This window comes from Bubalus bubalis, chromosome 6 (genome assembly GCF_019923935.1).
Source record: "Bubalus bubalis isolate 160015118507 breed Murrah chromosome 6, NDDB_SH_1, whole genome shotgun sequence".
Taxonomy (NCBI): domain Eukaryota; kingdom Metazoa; phylum Chordata; class Mammalia; order Artiodactyla; family Bovidae; genus Bubalus; species Bubalus bubalis.
In genome coordinates this window covers 26,480,296-26,496,337 of record NC_059162.1, presented here as the reverse complement: position 1 = coordinate 26,496,337, position 16,042 = coordinate 26,480,296, and the positions used below count along the sequence as shown (strand labels likewise).

Genomic DNA, 16,042 nt, shown 5'->3' with positions numbered 1-16,042 from the left:
GCAGTAATGTTCAGCTCAGAATATTCAGAGGCACACGGGTAAACCTGCCAGAAGTGCAAGTGGTATTCTTGTCTTCCCTTAAATCTCTCCTCCTTCCGTGTGCCTGCGCCTCACACCACGAAGCTCTCTGGACATTTGTCAGAAGGCAAGTTGGGCACGAGTACAGCAGTTGATCTTCCCCCAGGACCTCCCGAAAGGATTCTCTGCCCGGCAGGGATCAGGCATGGCTTGACACTATGTGACATTCTCTAGATTTACAACACGTATGCATATGCATGTCGATGCCATGCCACATGCGGCCAGTTGGAGGTAATAAGACAGGAAGTATTCTATTTATATAGGTCATCTTATGCTGTGTGACTGTGGAGTGTTGTCAGAAAAGAGCTCTTGAGAAAGCCGGCTCCCTGTGCAGGTATGACTCAAAATGCTCAGTTTTGTTACTTAGACCAGTTAAAAATGATCACTGCCATGTGTTGAACACTTACTGCATGCCAGGGACTGGGCCAGAGGCTTTACATGCATTAAATATTTGATCTTCACCATAGTGTGAGTTAAGACACTGTCCCAGTCCCCATTTGAAAACCACTGATTTTCACTTTGCTTACAATTTTGAGGGTCAGGAATTAGGGAACGAGTCAAGATTCATCTCTGATGCACGTGGTGACAGCTAGGACAGTTTGGGCTGGGGATCCCCTTCCAGATGGCTTTCTCATGCATTTGTCACCATATTCTGGGGCATCTCTCTCTGTCCCCACATGGTGTCTCATCCAGGCCCTTTCCTTGTGGTGCTTTTTATGGCACTGTCTTCTCGGGACAGTCATGCTCCTTTTATGGCAGCTGACTGCCAAGACACAGGAAGTGGAAGTGCCAGGCTAGTTAAAAGCTGTCCCTGGGACTGGCACAACACACTTCCACTGTTTCCTATTGGCCAGGCCCACTACCGAGTTTGTCCAAGTTCAGAGGAGTAGAGAAAGAGACCCCGTCTCTTAATGGGAGACGAGCAAGGTCACTTTGCAAAAAGGGCGTGTGAAATGGGAAACGTTACTGCAGCTCTCTTTGGAAAATAGAATCTGCGCAATGGTTAATGCTTGTTTCTTTTATTTCAAAAAAAATGTTTAGAATGGCTTGGATGAATTATGGCTGTGGGTCAAGTCTGTCCCAAGTGTTTTTATCTTAAGGAGGGTCTGTCCCAAGTATTGTCATCCTGAGTGGAAACATTTTGACTTTGGGAATCAGCTTGACTCCTGAAGCTTGAGAGCATAAAATCCTAAAAGCTGAGTGGTCCTTGTTCTCATTTGCTTGGGGTTGGTGCACTAAGTAGGTGAGGGGTTGAAGCTGATTGGGGTCTTCTCATGTTCACCGTATTAACCAGACAGATTAGGGCAAAGGCATGAATGGGTCTGTCAAGTCCAAGAGCACTTGTAGCATCTGAGAGGGCTATGATTTTTCTTAGAGGGTAAGAAAAAGCCTCTTTGCTTAGGATGGATGTCCTACTTTTGAAGGGAAAAAGATATAAGTTGGCTTGCAAAACGAAGTCCAATTTAAAGCAGGAGGCACAAAAATAAAATCAAGATCAAAAGGGGTAAAAAAAAAATCAAAGAATAGATATGGCAAGATGGTTGGGATGAATTAGTTATTGCATTTGAGTACTGAATTTGCCTCTGAAGTTTTGGAGAGTTGAGGCAAAAAGAGATGTAATTATGCAGTCCTCTTCTGCATATACAAAACAAATAAAAGAGAAACAAACTTTTTATTGGCACTGAATATATCACGTGCTTTTTCTTTAAGGGGCATCAGATAACATAACGGACAGTGCTTTCAACTGTTCTTTTACAAAAACTCGAGGTGATTGTTTAAATGGATGTTTCTTATATCCATTCCCTATAAAAGCCAAGGGCATAAACCTTAAGTGTATGAAGGAGTTTTTGTAAGAAGCTGAGTTACTACAGAGGACAAGTGTTGCCTTGTGTCTATCCCATTTAGTATATGGCTAAAACTATAGAGAATCTGGAGCAATGGCTGGTTAATCTGCATATTAAGCCATCTCTCTGCTATCAGATGTCTTAAATGAGCCCTTGGTGAGAGTTGGATACTAATCAGTTCATGGTTGAGCTGTCTGCCCGAAGTCCCAGACTTCTGTGGTGTTAATTGGAGAGGGTTCCACCGGCTTCAGATAGGAGAGCGGGAGGAGGCAGAGCCGAGTTCTGCTATTCCGGCTTAGGCACTTAATTTGCATTCTTCTCCACTCGAGGACTGTCCCCTCTTCCAGCCGAGAGCCAGTGAGGAAGGTAATTATTTTTCTTTAAAAGGAGCTGTTAATCTGCTAAGTACTTGGGAGAGATTTGAAAGTTCTTTGCCGTCTATAGAAGATAAGGTTTAGATCTGCAGAATTTTACAGGCAACTACAATCCGCTGTCTGTCCAAGATTATCTCTGAAGGCCGCAGAGCGATGGAGTCCTGCTCCACCACCTTCTAGGCCTGCTGTCTCGGGCTTGATGCCTGTGATTTCTAAGCTTTGGTTTTCTTGGCTTTGTGGGATAATGCGTATGAAGTGCCTTGGGCAGTGCCTGGCACTTAAGTGCTCCACACATTTTCGTGGTGGCAGTGGCAGTTACTGATTGGTGTTTTGGAGGAAGAGTCAATATAGAACATGCTGTTCTCCATCAAGCTCTTAACTAAATAAATCATGGGGAAAAAAATAAGCCATTGGGGGTGTCTTAGGACATGGAGAAAGAGGAATGTGTGGGTCTAAAGAGGAGCCGAGTTGAGCACACCTAGCCCTTATGCCCCCCCCAAATCTGATAACTTTTTCTTCTTTCTCTGGGAGGAGTGAGTGAGGATGAAGAAAGAAAAAACAAAATGGAACAAGTGTCACTTGGGGTGTGGGGCATTGGTATCCCATTCAAATAATGTTATCTCTGTTGCCCTGAAATCCATGATGCTGAATGCAACCTCATCATAACAGCTTTCCTAAGTGGGGTAAAGCGCCACCCCCACCAATAACAGCTGCTTATTTATAGTCTTCTCTGTTTAAATGTTAGAGAATATTTAATTGTGGTATGGTAAAGAATCCACCTGCCATTGCAGGAGACACAAGAGACGTGAATTCGATCCCTGAGATGGGAAGATCCCCTGGAGGAGGAAATGGCAATCTACTCCAGTATTCTTGCCTGGGAAATCCCATGCACAGAGGAGCCTGGCGGGCTACAGTCCATGGGGTTGCAAAGAGTCAGAGACGACTTAGCGACTGAGCACGCATACACGTACCAATGGTGATGGTGGCAGCTCTTTGACAGTCAGCTCATTCAGCCGCCTCTAAAGTACCTGCCCAGTTCAGGATGATAAAATCGGCATTGGCAGAAACCAAGGCCCAGTTCCTGCTGTTTCTTCTGATGTGTGCGTGCAGCCTGTTCATCTAATTAGCTCTTCTAAGTTAACTAAGCCTCAAAGTGGGTATTAGAACATGGCACTGTACACAGCTCAGGATTAGTGCCTCAGCTGTTATCATCACTCTTGTCTTCTGGGATGGAGCCGGCCTTGAGAAGCATTAATCTTTGGGTGTGTAATGATGTGCAGTTTGGTGCTAGTGGAAGCCAGGCCATGGAGCCAGAGCCTCTCCTATGATTCTGCTCCCCTACACCATGCAAGACCTTAGTCTTTGAACTTAATCTCCTTTGAGCTTTGGTTTTAGCTTTGTTTTTGTTTAGGAAATGTACGTAAATAAGTAGTACCTATTACATAAGGATATTCTGAAGATTAAACGAGATTGCAAGGAAAGTACATGGCGTGGTCCCTGGCTCACAGGAGGCCCTGCACACATTCCAGTTCTTAGTATTCTTGTACCTTCCGCACAGAACTGTGAGAGTAAAAGGAGGAGGTAACCCATGGAAACCCCCAGTTCAGGTTCCTGCATGCAGTAGGCACAAAATACCTGCTTTTACACACTAGCCAATAATCCTGAATATTTTCATTGTCTTGAAAGTAGTAACAAAGGAGTTTAATAATCCATAATCAAAAAATAAAGTCTTTCTTGGTGGTGATAGGATTTGTACTATGGGAGGCGAAAGCTTTGGGAGGTGATGTGTAAGTGAGCAGGTTGACCTGGGAGACAGGTTAGGGGGAGATCTTTGTTTCTGGAAGGTTAGTGATGTCGTGCCTTACGCTGGCCTCAGTATTCTGTGAAAGGGTTGACTATGTGGGTGGGCTGTTTGTTTTAAGCTTTTGGAACAGAAGTTTACACAGTAGTAGAACAAACCACCAGCTTCAACAATTACCAATATTTTGAGGTCTTCATCTCTCTTCCCTCCCCTGGATACACACACACACACACCCTGTTCCTCTCTCTCTTTTTTTCCCCTGCTGCCCTCTTTTTTTTCCTTCTGAAAGAATTTAAAACACATCCCAGACATCATGTCATTTTGCCATTAAATACTTTAGTATGCATCTTTCACTGATAAGCATTTTTTAAACATAACCACCATTACGTTCTTAGATGATTTCTTGATGAGATCAAGCAGAATATAGCAGTAATCAGTAGTGGAATGCTTATGCTGAAAATGAGCATTTTTATGCAAAGTATTAAATTTAGTCCAATTCAGCAAGTGTGTTAATGTCTTTTATGTACAAGGCACTGTATGCACAGCACACACAGATGAATCAAGTCGGGGGTCCCAGACCCAGTGAAGGGCCCTAATGAAGGTCCGTGAAGCAAACAGACATGTAACTGAAATTCAAGGCAATGTTCAAGGAAAGTCCTTAGAGAGCAGGGAGCTTGGCAGGTGGTAGGGTCTCTCTGAACGTTTGCTGAATAAGAAGTAGAGGTGGGACGGGCTGGTGAGTTCAAAGGAGGCCTTCCTGTTTAGTAGGAGAGGCTGTTTCTGTCTGTTCAGAGTGAGGTCTGTGTACCTTGGACCATGAGGAACAGGCCCAATCTCTGCCAACAGTTTTTAAAAATTGTGAAACAGCAATAAAGGAAGATTTCCACACATGCACCAAAACAAAAAGGAAATAAGAACCCACGCACACCCCTACCAGTCAGATGCAGTGAAGTCCTATCTTCTCTAGGAGTGTAAGTCTGAAAGACGATCTCCAAGGCTGGGGGATAGTTCAGATGACCTTTGAGCATCCTCTAAACCAGGGGTCCCCAACTTCCAGGCCTCAGACCAGTATCCTATTAGATCACCAGTGGCATTGGGTTAGAAATAAAGTGCATAATAAGTGTAATGTACTTGAGTCATTCCAAAACCACCTCCCCCCTTTCACAGCCCATGGAAAAATTGTCTTCCCCGAAATTGGTCCCTGGTGCCAAAAAAGATTAGGGGCCACCGCTTTAAACTACTGTAACTTACGCCTTGTAAGTTCACAAAAATCCACGTGTCTGTTTGTTTTTTAATTGGGTTCCTCCTCTGGGGACCTAAGATTTAGTTTTAACAGAGAGCAAGGAGACCAGCCTGTCAACGAAGAGACTTTGCTCTTCTGCCAAGCTGGAATTCCTGCGACCAGATGTACACGTGCTGTAGCCCCTGTGCTGTCCTCGCTCCACATTTGAATACACAGACTTAAACAGACCCTCTGTGGGGAGCAGAGGAGAGGAATCTGTTCAGTCATTTACTTAGCGCCTGACTCAGCAGGTGTCCCAGGCGCTCAGGCAGAGGCGACAGCAGGAAGAAGGCAGAGGAGGCGATGAGGGAGTGGAGTCTAGAGTGGATACTGAGGGAAGCGGGCAGTGGGGCTGGACAGAGCAGTTATGTAGGGCCTTGAATACCAGGCTGGGGAGTGTGTTCTTAACTCAGTGTGTGTGTGTGTGTGTGTGTGTGTGTGTGTGTGTGTGTGTGTGCGCTCAGTTGCTTCAGTTGTATCTGACTCTGTGTGACCCCATGGACTATAGCCCTCCAGACTCTGTCCATGGGATTCTCCAGGCAAGAATGCCGGAGTGGATTGCCATGCCCTTCTCCAGGGGATCTTCCTGACCCAGGGATCAAACCCGTCTTCTGCACTGGCAGAATTCTTTACTGCTAAGCCACCAGGGAAACCCTAACTCAGTAGATGAGAGGAAAAGCCATGGCAGCCTTCTTGAACAGATGCCCTAGTGCTGGTGTGAACTGAGAGGCACGTTGGAAGGTTATCACGATAGTCTTGGATGGAGGCAGAGAGCCAGGATGGGAGTGGAGGTTGTGAGGTTTTCACTTCTATGCACAGATATCTATCTAGCATCTACTATGTGTGAGCCCTGGACATCGAGAAGTGGCAGAGACGCTGAGGAGGTAGAATTGTGAGACCTAGGGACCGTCTGCATGGAGAGTGGGAATGGGCACAGGGGTGAAGAATGGGGTCTGGTACCAGGAACAGTGGTTGAAAAGGTACAGGGAGGAGCCGGCTGTCTTTGTTTGTGGGGGGTGGTGTGTTTGTTCCCCTGCTTTGGCCCCAGCTCTTTCTTAGTCTCCAGGTTCAAACGATGGCACCAAGCTTTGTCCTTGGCATCTTGACTTGGTGTCTCCATGGCATCTCAACAATAACATGTTTGCAACCCAATTCATCTTGCTCCCCACCTGCCTCTGCCAGTATACCCTCTCTCCCCCCAACCCCAGGACTAAGCAACCAGTCTAAGCACTTTCACCTATATTTTAACTATTAATCCTCATGATAACATCATGAGGTGGTTACTGTTATTCTCCCCATTTTTGCAGATGAACCACTAGAGAGGTTGAGTAATCTGCCCAGTGTCACACAGCCAGTCATGGCACAGTCAGGTTCAGACCCAGTCTGTCTTCCAGACCCCTGGCTCCTCACTACTGCTCGTTACGGCTTCACGGTTTGTTGTTCAGGTTAATGTGGTGACCCATGGGAAGGGTCAGAGTGCAGCAGGTTGCTGCTGCTTCGAGAGGACTCTGGTGATGCGGTGTTCGTGGCTGATCCTGCCAGGACTGAGGAGGGCAGTCTGCTGCATGCACAACCTGTTCAAGTCTGTCCTTTTCGCATTAAGTAAACTTGGTTTACCTTGTCCTCACCCCTGCTGCTGTGCCAAACTCTGACATGAGGGAAGGATCTGAAACCCTGGATGTGGGGTCATTTGGGAATGCCTTGCCCTATGCATGTGACATTTCAGTGTCAGCTCCTGAGTCAGCAGTTGCTGGAGAGGCAGTGTGTGTGTTAGCACTCTGCCCAGGGCCAGGAAACCCCCCAGCGATGCATCTTCAACACATTCACCTCTGAGACAAGGTGGCAGATGATATTCTAGCGTGTTTCTCTGTAACATCCGTGTCACTGAGGACATTCTCTCATCGGCAGGCAGAGCAGCATTGATTGAACTTTTTGTGGCACGGGGTCCAGCCTCACTTGCAACTAAATGCTTGTGAATATGACATTTGAGGGAATTAAGATTTTGAGTTCTTTCCATTTCCTGGCCACTGAATCACTCTTGGGGAAGTCATGATGTTATACATTTCGTTAGAAGTATAAATCACAAAAGAACAGTTCCTTGACCTCAGCAGTTTATAATTTGTATGAGTCATAAATAAAAGCAACATTAAATAAAACTAAACCATCTGATGGAGGTGATGTGAGTATCGTATTGACAAATGGAAAATTCTGTGTAGGTAGAATTATTCTTCTCCTAACAGGCAAAGCGCTACAGGAGAAAAATGTAGCCTTTTTAAAAGGCTTCACACCAAGTGACTGCTGCATAGAAGGCTGTGTTTTTGGAGCTTGGGGACAAGACCTTCAAGCAGGGAGTAACTTGCTGCTTATGGGAGCACAGAGAAAGGGTGTCACACTCTGGGGACCCAGGAAGGGGGCACAGAGGAGATGAAAGAATGAGAGTGCATTTGTAGAGAAGTCAAGAGGAGAGGCCTCGGCAGACAGGTCACCAGAGGTGTGAGAGTGTGATGAACAGAGGACTTCAGATGACTAGGTGCGACACCCAGAGAGGGTGGTGGTGGAGGGAAGGAAGCGTGAAGGGGCCCCGTAGGAGTTTCTGGGAGGCTGTGAAACGTTGAGTTGCAGAAATGGGTTAGATGCCAACATGACCCTCGTAGCAGGAGGGCTTTTTATACAAGTGAAAAAGAACCAGCCTGTGACAGCGGCAGTGGGGACATGAGGAGAACGCTGACTTCCCTCCCTCCCTCATCAGAGCCTGCCTGGCGAGGAGCAGAGTGGTCATCATGAGCAGGCTTTACTAGAGCCAGGATCACGGTGAGCTAGCTTCAGGGTTGGCGGAATTGAATGGGAGAGTTACGTGTGTCAGTGGAAAAAAATTGCTATTTGGGGAGTTTAAGTATGACTATACATGGGGACTTCCCTGGTGGCTTAGAGGGTAAAGAATCTGCCTGCAATGCAGGAGACCTGGGTTCAATCTCTTGGGTAGGGAAGATCCCCTGCAGAGGCGAATGGCAACCCACTCCAATATTCTTGCCTAGAGAATCCCATGAACAGAGGAGCCTGGCCAGCTACAGTCCATGGGGTCACAACGAGGTGGACATGACTGAGCAACCAACATACATGGGGAAATGAGGACCTTACCTTTGGGCAAAGCCAAGGATGGCAGGAACCGGAGCCATGGGGGGTTGACTGGCCTCAAGAACAAAATGTATTCTGAGATTTTCCAGTAGGGGCTTTGGAGGTCTCTGGGCACTGCCTGGCATGCTAGAGGACATGTTGGTCGAGCATGGATACCAGTTAAGAGATTCTCAAAAGACTAACCTCCAGGGGAAACTGACAGCCGACCCCAACCCTCTGGAAAGATAAAGACTCTGATTGGAGATATTTAGCTTCTGGCCTTGGGAGTTTTTCTTGAGAGTCATAGTGGGGCCAGTGTTTGTCAAGTTTTGTGATAACAAAACTTGTGATACCAAGTTTTGTGACAACCTCAGAGGATCCTTCCTGTGCATTGTAAAGACTTCTATTTCTTTCACTGTAGTTGGTAGGATGGGCATTTAATCGTCAGGACAAGAATAGTGCTTGTCTTGTTCCTTTTGTTTATTCTTGGGAAATTGCTGTGTCTGATTTGATTGATTGATTTTTTTTATTTTATCCTGGCCCCCTCTTGTTCAGAACCAGACTATCAGGTATACCTGAATGCTTCTAAGGTCCCTGAGTTCTCAGACGACCTCACCGAGCTGGAATGCCGGATAGTGGATGTGAAGAACCCAGAGGCGAGCGTCCGCTTCACAGTGTCCTGGTACTACAGGGTGAACCGGCGCAACGATGACGTGGTGACCAGCGAGCTCCTGGCCGTCATGAATGGGGACTGGACACTCAAGTACGGAGAGCGGAGCAAGCAGCGGGCCCGGGAGGGAGACTTCATTTTTTCTAAGGAGCACCCGGACACGTTCAATTTCCGGATCCAAAGGACTACAGAGGAAGACAGGGGCAATTATTACTGTGTTGTGTCTGCCTGGACCAAACAGCGTAACAATAGCTGGGTGAAGAGCAAGGACGTCTTCTCCAAGCCCATCAACATATTTTGGGCGTTGGAAGGTAGGCGCTTTCTTCTCATTCATGAACGTTTTTGGTTTGTTTTGGCTTCGGTCGTCCTGCTCTGCATTTCAGATTCACAGTCACCCTGCAGGTCTCCCTTTACACGAGGAATCTAAGAAATGCAGTCAAGAGACTGTTCCTTTTATCCTCAGCATGAATCCCTTTGCAGTGCTGACCCTGAGAGGGATAAGTCCTAATGAGAGGGCTGGGGCTTGGTTGAAGATAGAAGATCATCTCGCGGGAGCTCACAGGTGCCCAGAGAAGCCATCAGCACTCTTGCTCCATTGGCTGGTCTCAAGCCAAACTTCACACAGTCCTTTGGGGGTGTTTCAGTGTCCATGAGTTCCTGCTGGACGCAGGCACATTCGAGATATGTGAGGCACATTCCAGAGTGAGTGGGCAGCCCCAGGCCATGGCACCTGCCCCTGAGCGGCCAGTCACCCATTCAGAGAGACCGTTCCTGGGGAGAGCTGAAAAGAACTTCAGGGAACCAGTTTCTTTGATGCAGCCTCCTCCTGAATGCTCAGAGCCCTGTGTGCCTTAGGACATCAGACTGGTCAAGGCTTTTATCCTCGGTCTAGTCCGTCACTGCAGGAAGACCCTCCTGGGTCCTCCTTCACAGCCCTCCACATGCTTTTGCAGCCTCATTGCCACGCCTCTGAAATCCCCAAACCCCACACTGGGCCCTCTAGAACTTGGCAAAATCTCCTGCTTCCTGACCTCATCTCTGAATATTCCTTTCTCTTCCTCCCAGTAAACACGCCCCACCTACCTCTCCCCAAGGACACCATTTTCCCTGGAGTCTTCCTGAGGTGCTGTTTTCTTCTCTCTGTGTAACCCAGTCTAGATGGGGCAGGTCCCTCGTCCCTCACTGCAGCCTCCAGGCCCTTTTCCCTCCTCCCTAAAAACATCCAACTTCAGGTCTCCAGTCATCAGATGGTTGAACCTCCTCTCATTCCCATCACTCCTGGGTCCTCCCCATGCATTCTGTGCAGATGCTCACTCTTGTTTCACAGCCCCTCTGTCCTGCTGTCTTCATGATCCTTATAGGCACTGGGTCATATTTGGCTGCACGTTGGAGTCACCCGAGGAGCTTTAAAAAAGTACTGAAGCTGAAGTCGCACAAGAAGTTCTGTCTTAACCGGCCTGAGGTTACTTGCAATCTGGGCACTGAAATTTTCAGATGCACCCAAGATGGTTCTCAGGTGCATCTGAGGTTGAGAAGCCTTTCATTCTCAGTCTCCTGTCCCCTTCTCTAGTCATCATGACCTTTGTCCTGTTTGGGTTATTCACTCCCAAGCTTACACCGTACGCTAGAAATCTCACTTCTGCTAACTGAGAGCCCTCCATACTCTCAATTCCACGCAGCCTATCCTCTCAACACACCTATCTTTCTAGATCACTCCCATTGTTGCCCATTGGCCTATTAACATGCTGTTAGATCTCTTGTTGTGGTCTTTTTAAATTAAAGCTAAGCTAATCTTGATCAAAAAAGATCTTCACAACCCAAATAATCACGATGGTGTGATCACTCACCTAGAGCCAGACATCCTGAAATTCGAGGTCAAGTGGGCCTTAGGAAGCATCACTACAAACAAAGCTAGTAGAGGTGATGGAATTCCAGTTGAGCTATTTCAAATCCTGAAAGATGATGCTGTGAAAGTGCTGCACTCAATATGCCAGCAAATTTGGAAAACTCAGCAGTGGCCACAGGACTGGAAAAGGTCAGGTTTCATTCCAATTCCAAAGAAAGGTGATGCCAAAGAATGTTCAGACTACCCACACAATTGCATTCATCTCAAACACGGTGGTAAAGTAATGCTCAAAATTCTCCAAGCCAGGCTTCAACAGTACTTGAACTGTGAACTTCCAGATGTTCAAGCTGGTTTTAGAAAAGGCAGAGGAGCCAGGGATCAAATTGCCAGCATCCTTTGGATCATCGAAAAAGGAAGAGAGTACCAGAAAAACATCTACCTTTGCTTTATTGACTATGCCAAAGCCTTTGATTGTGTGGATCACAACAAACTGTAGAAAATTCTTCAAGAGATTTGAATACCAGACTACCTGACCTGCCTCTTGAGAAATCTGTATGCAGGTCAGGAAGCAACAGAACTGGACATGGAACAAGAGACTGCTTCCAAATTGGGAAAGGAGTACGTCAAGGCTATATATTGTCACCCTGCTTATTTAACTTATATGCAGAGTACATCATGAGAAACGCTAGACTGGATGAAGCACAGGCTGGAATCAAGATTGCCAGGAGAAATATCAATAACCTCAGATATGCAGAGGACACCATCCTTAGGCCAGAAAGCGAAGAAGAACTAAAGAGCCTCTTGATGAAAGTGAAAGAGGAGAGTGAAAAAGTTGGCTTAAAGCTCAACATTCAGAAAACTAAGACCATGGCATCTGGCCCCATCACTTCATGGCAAATAGAGGGGAAACAGTGGAAACAGTGACAGGCTTTATTTTGGGGGGCTCCAAAATCACTGCAGATGCTGACTGTAGCCATGAAATTAAAAGACTCTTGCTCCTTGGAAGAAAAGTTATGACCAACCTAGACAGATTATTAAAAAACAGAGACATTACTTTGCCAAAGTAATAGTAATCATCTAGTCAAAGCTATGCTTTTTCCAGTGGTCATGTATGGATGTGACAGTTGGACAATAAAGAAAGCTGAGTGCCAAAGAATTGATGCTTTTGAAGTGTGGTGTTGGAGAAGACTCTTGAGAGTCCCTTGGACTGCAAGGAGATCCAATCAGTCCATCCTGAAGGAAATCAGTCTTGAATATTCATTGAAAAGACAGATGCTGAAGCTGAAACTCCAATACTTTGTCCACCTGATGCAAAGAACTGACTTATTTGAAAAGATCCTGATGCTGGGAAAGATTGAAGGCAGGAGGAGAAGGAGTTGACAGAGGATGGGATGGTTGGATGGCATCACCCGCTCAATGGGCATGAGTTTGAGTAAACTCCCAGAGTTGGTGATGGACAGGGAGGCTGGCGTGCTGCAGTCCATGGGGTCGCAAAGAGTCAGCCATGACTGAGCGACTGGACTGAACTGAACTGAACTGAATCTTGATCTTGCTTCCCCCACCTCCATCTTTCTATTCTCCACACCCCTTGCCTACCCCTTCCTATTTCTTTCCTTTGATTTGTCTGTCCTCAGCATCTCTACTTTCTCTCCTCCTGTTCTCTAATCTCCTCTTGTCTGGCTTTTGATCCAGATGACTAGTGAGTGACATATTGCAAAATCTAATGGTTAGTCATCTTACTTGACTTAGCAGGATTTACCACGATGATCATTCCCTCTTCTTGGAAATACTTTGGGTTCTCCTTGGTTTGTGGGACACCATCCTCTCTGGGCTGTTTTCCAACCTTGACCTCTTCTCAGCTTCCTTTGCTGATTTCTGTTTACTTTTCTGACCCTCAAACATTAGATGCCTAAGGACACAGTCCTTGAACTCTTTTCCTGTTTAACCTCTAGTTATCTCTTCTAATCTCACATATTGAAGCTTCAAGAAAGAATGTGAATGGCTCGGTGGAACCTCAAGAATCAGTAATTCTGGAGAGACCCTGTAACATATGTGTTGTCCTAATAGTTTGGTGGAACAACTATTCCTCAAAAAACCCCAACATAAAAATTTTGTTCTGTAACTGGATGGGTTACAGAATTATATCATTAAAGGGTAAAAGGGTTGTATTTAAGTCATTTATCCATCCATTCAGCAAACATTTAGGTATCTTCCAAGTGCCTGCATTGAGCTATTAATATTATAATACAGATGAATTCTACTGTGTATATGCTTAGAGATTAATTTTTTTTTTTGACAGACAGTAAGTAACACACTTAAACCTTTAGTAGCCTTGGATGCTGGTTCAGAATTAAAATTAATTAAATTTTAATTGCATCTCTGGAAATGACTATGCATCTTTGCAGTCAGATCTTCATACACAGATCTACACGTGTATGTTGCAGTCATGTTAGTAATGACCTGTTCTATAATGTTACCATCGTATGGTGAAACAGCGATAGAACCCATTTCTCACTTGCTCTGCTACTATCCTTGTACCCAGGGGAGCCCCAGTGGGGAGAGGCAGGTGGAACTGCCTAGAGCTGCATCTTCCCCACTTTACTAGAAGCAAGTTCTCGCTCACATCCATGGTGGCACCAGTAGCTTCCCAAATTCTCATTCTGGGTGAGACTTCTCAAGGACTTGAAAATCCTGAAAAGCAAATTCTTACCCATCAATCCTCTGTTCCCTCACACCTATTAAATTGAGGCAGACTGCTCTGCCTCCTGCAGCGTGGTGGTGTTCAGTCTGCTTCCTGACACATGCTATTTTCTTTCTGAGTTTCCAGATTTTCCCAAATGCTATTGTGCGGCAATTTGCAAATAAATTTCTATTTCCTTGACATTGTGCTTTCAGATGCATATCCATTTAGCTAATCCTGTTAGAAATCACATCTTTCTGGTACTTCATTGCAGATTCTGTGCTTGTGGTGAAGGCAAGGCAGCCCAAGCCTTTCTTCGCTGCCGGAAATACATTTGAGATGACTTGCAAAGTGTCTTCCAAAAATATTAAGTCGCCACGCTACTCTGTTCTCATCACGGCTGAGAAACCTGTTGGGGACCTCTCCAGTCCCAACGAAACCAAGTACATCATTTCCCTGGACCAGGATTCCGTGGTGAAGCTGGAGAACTGGACAGATGCATCGCGGGTGGATGGTGTTGTGTTAGAGAAAGTGCAGGAAGATGAATTTCGCTATCGAATGTACCAGACTCAGGTCTCAGATGCAGGCCTGTACCGCTGTGTGGTGACAGCCTGGTCTCCTGTCAGGGGCAGCCTATGGCGAGAAGCAGCAACCAGTCTCTCCAATCCTATTGAGATAGACTTCCAAACCTCAGGTGAGCAGGGGAACTTGATAAGTCATAGATTGACTGGAAGAGACCCTAGGGTTTTGATCCAGTGTCTTCATTTTTTTTAAACAGCTTAATTGAGATATAATTCACATGCCATGCAATTTACCCATCTAAATATATAGCATGTATTTAAATACACTATGTGTGCGCTCAGTTGTGTCTGACTCTTGGTGATCCCATGGACTATAGCCCACCTGGCTCCTCTGTGCATGGGATTTCCCAGGCAAGAATGCTAGAGTAGGTTGCCATTTCCTTCCCCAAGTCATCCTCCCAACCCAGGGATTGAACCCGAGTCTCCTACATGTGCTGGAGGATTCTTTACCACTGAGTCAACAGAGAATATACTATACTATAGTATATTTAGTATTTAAATACTATACTATGGTGTTGGGTTGGGCAAAAAGTCCATTCAAGTTTTTCCATAAGATGTTACAGAAAAAACCCAATCAAGCTTTTTTGGCCAACCCAGTATTTATACTACACTATTAATATAAATGTATGGTATATTCACAGAGTTGTGCAACCATCACCACTATCAATTATAGAACATTTTCATTACAATCTATAGAAACTTGCACCCTTAGCTGACACCCTCAGTCCTCCCCCTCAACACCCCCCACTCTGCTCCCCAACCTCCTGTCCCCTGGCCACCACTTATTTCCTTTCTGTCTCTATAAACTTGCCTATTCTGGACATTTCACATAAATGGAATGTAATATAGAGCCTTGTGTCTGGCTTTTTTCATGTAGCATGTTTTCAAGAGTCATCCACATTGTAATATGTATCAGTACTTTGTTCTTTTTATTTTTTTAATATTTTTTCTTTTTTGTTCTATGTCTATTTTTTTGGTTGTGCCTTGCAGCTTGTTGGATCTTAGCTCACTAACCAGGAATTGAACCTGTGCCCTCAGCAGTGAAAGCAAGAATCCTAACCATTGGACCGCTAGGGAATGTTGTATATATACATTAGTGTTAGAGAGTTGCAGCCTTTTATTTAGTATCCAGAGAATGCCAGTAATTTAACATGCTATCTTGGTAAATGTTGCTCACAGAGTTTTAACAAGAACAAAAATAAATGTAATAATTTCTGTGTCATCTTTGGCATGTTGTAAATTCAAAATGTTAGCTGCTTTTTCTTTTTAGCAGCACTGAGAGGAAAAAAACAGTAAAAAACTGTAAAATGCAGTTCTGGATTTGGTCTTACATGAAAAATGTAGTACAATGAAAACTTGAATGTCAAAAGGAACAGTGCTTTAAAGAAGAAAAGGAGAGTTAGTTGCTCAGTTGTGCCCGACTCTTTGCGACCCCATGGACAGTAGCGGACCAGGCTCGTCTGTCCAATGAATTCTCCAGGCAATAATACTGGAGTGGGTTGCCATTCCCTTCTCCAGGGGATCTTCCCAACTCAGGGATAGAACCCAGGTCTCCTGCACTGCTGGCAGATTCTTTACCATCTGAGCCGCTATTGAAGCCTGCTTTAACTAAACCATTTATAAAATAAATGAGATATAAACTCCTAGTCAGAAAAAGAAAATATCATTGTCGGAATGTTGAGGACCTTTCGTTTCATTTGCAGCTTTAAAGTTTTTAAGTACCTGTGAATCAAATCTACACACAACTTTTACTTAATGTCATTTTTGTCTTG

At 45.3% G+C, this 16,042-nt stretch overlaps 1 protein-coding gene across 1 annotated transcript in view; it reads left to right on the top strand.

Annotated features, from left to right (window-relative positions):
- PTGFRN (prostaglandin F2 receptor inhibitor) overlaps positions 1 to 16,042 on the top strand; it is an 80,513-nt gene that overhangs the window by 45,032 nt on the left and 19,439 nt on the right. The window contains exons 5-6 of the mRNA XM_006054090.4: positions 9,049 to 9,474; positions 13,964 to 14,383. Of these exons, the coding sequence (XP_006054152.3) occupies positions 9,049 to 9,474; positions 13,964 to 14,383 (846 nt within the window). The remainder of the gene's footprint in view (positions 1 to 9,048; positions 9,475 to 13,963; positions 14,384 to 16,042) is intronic.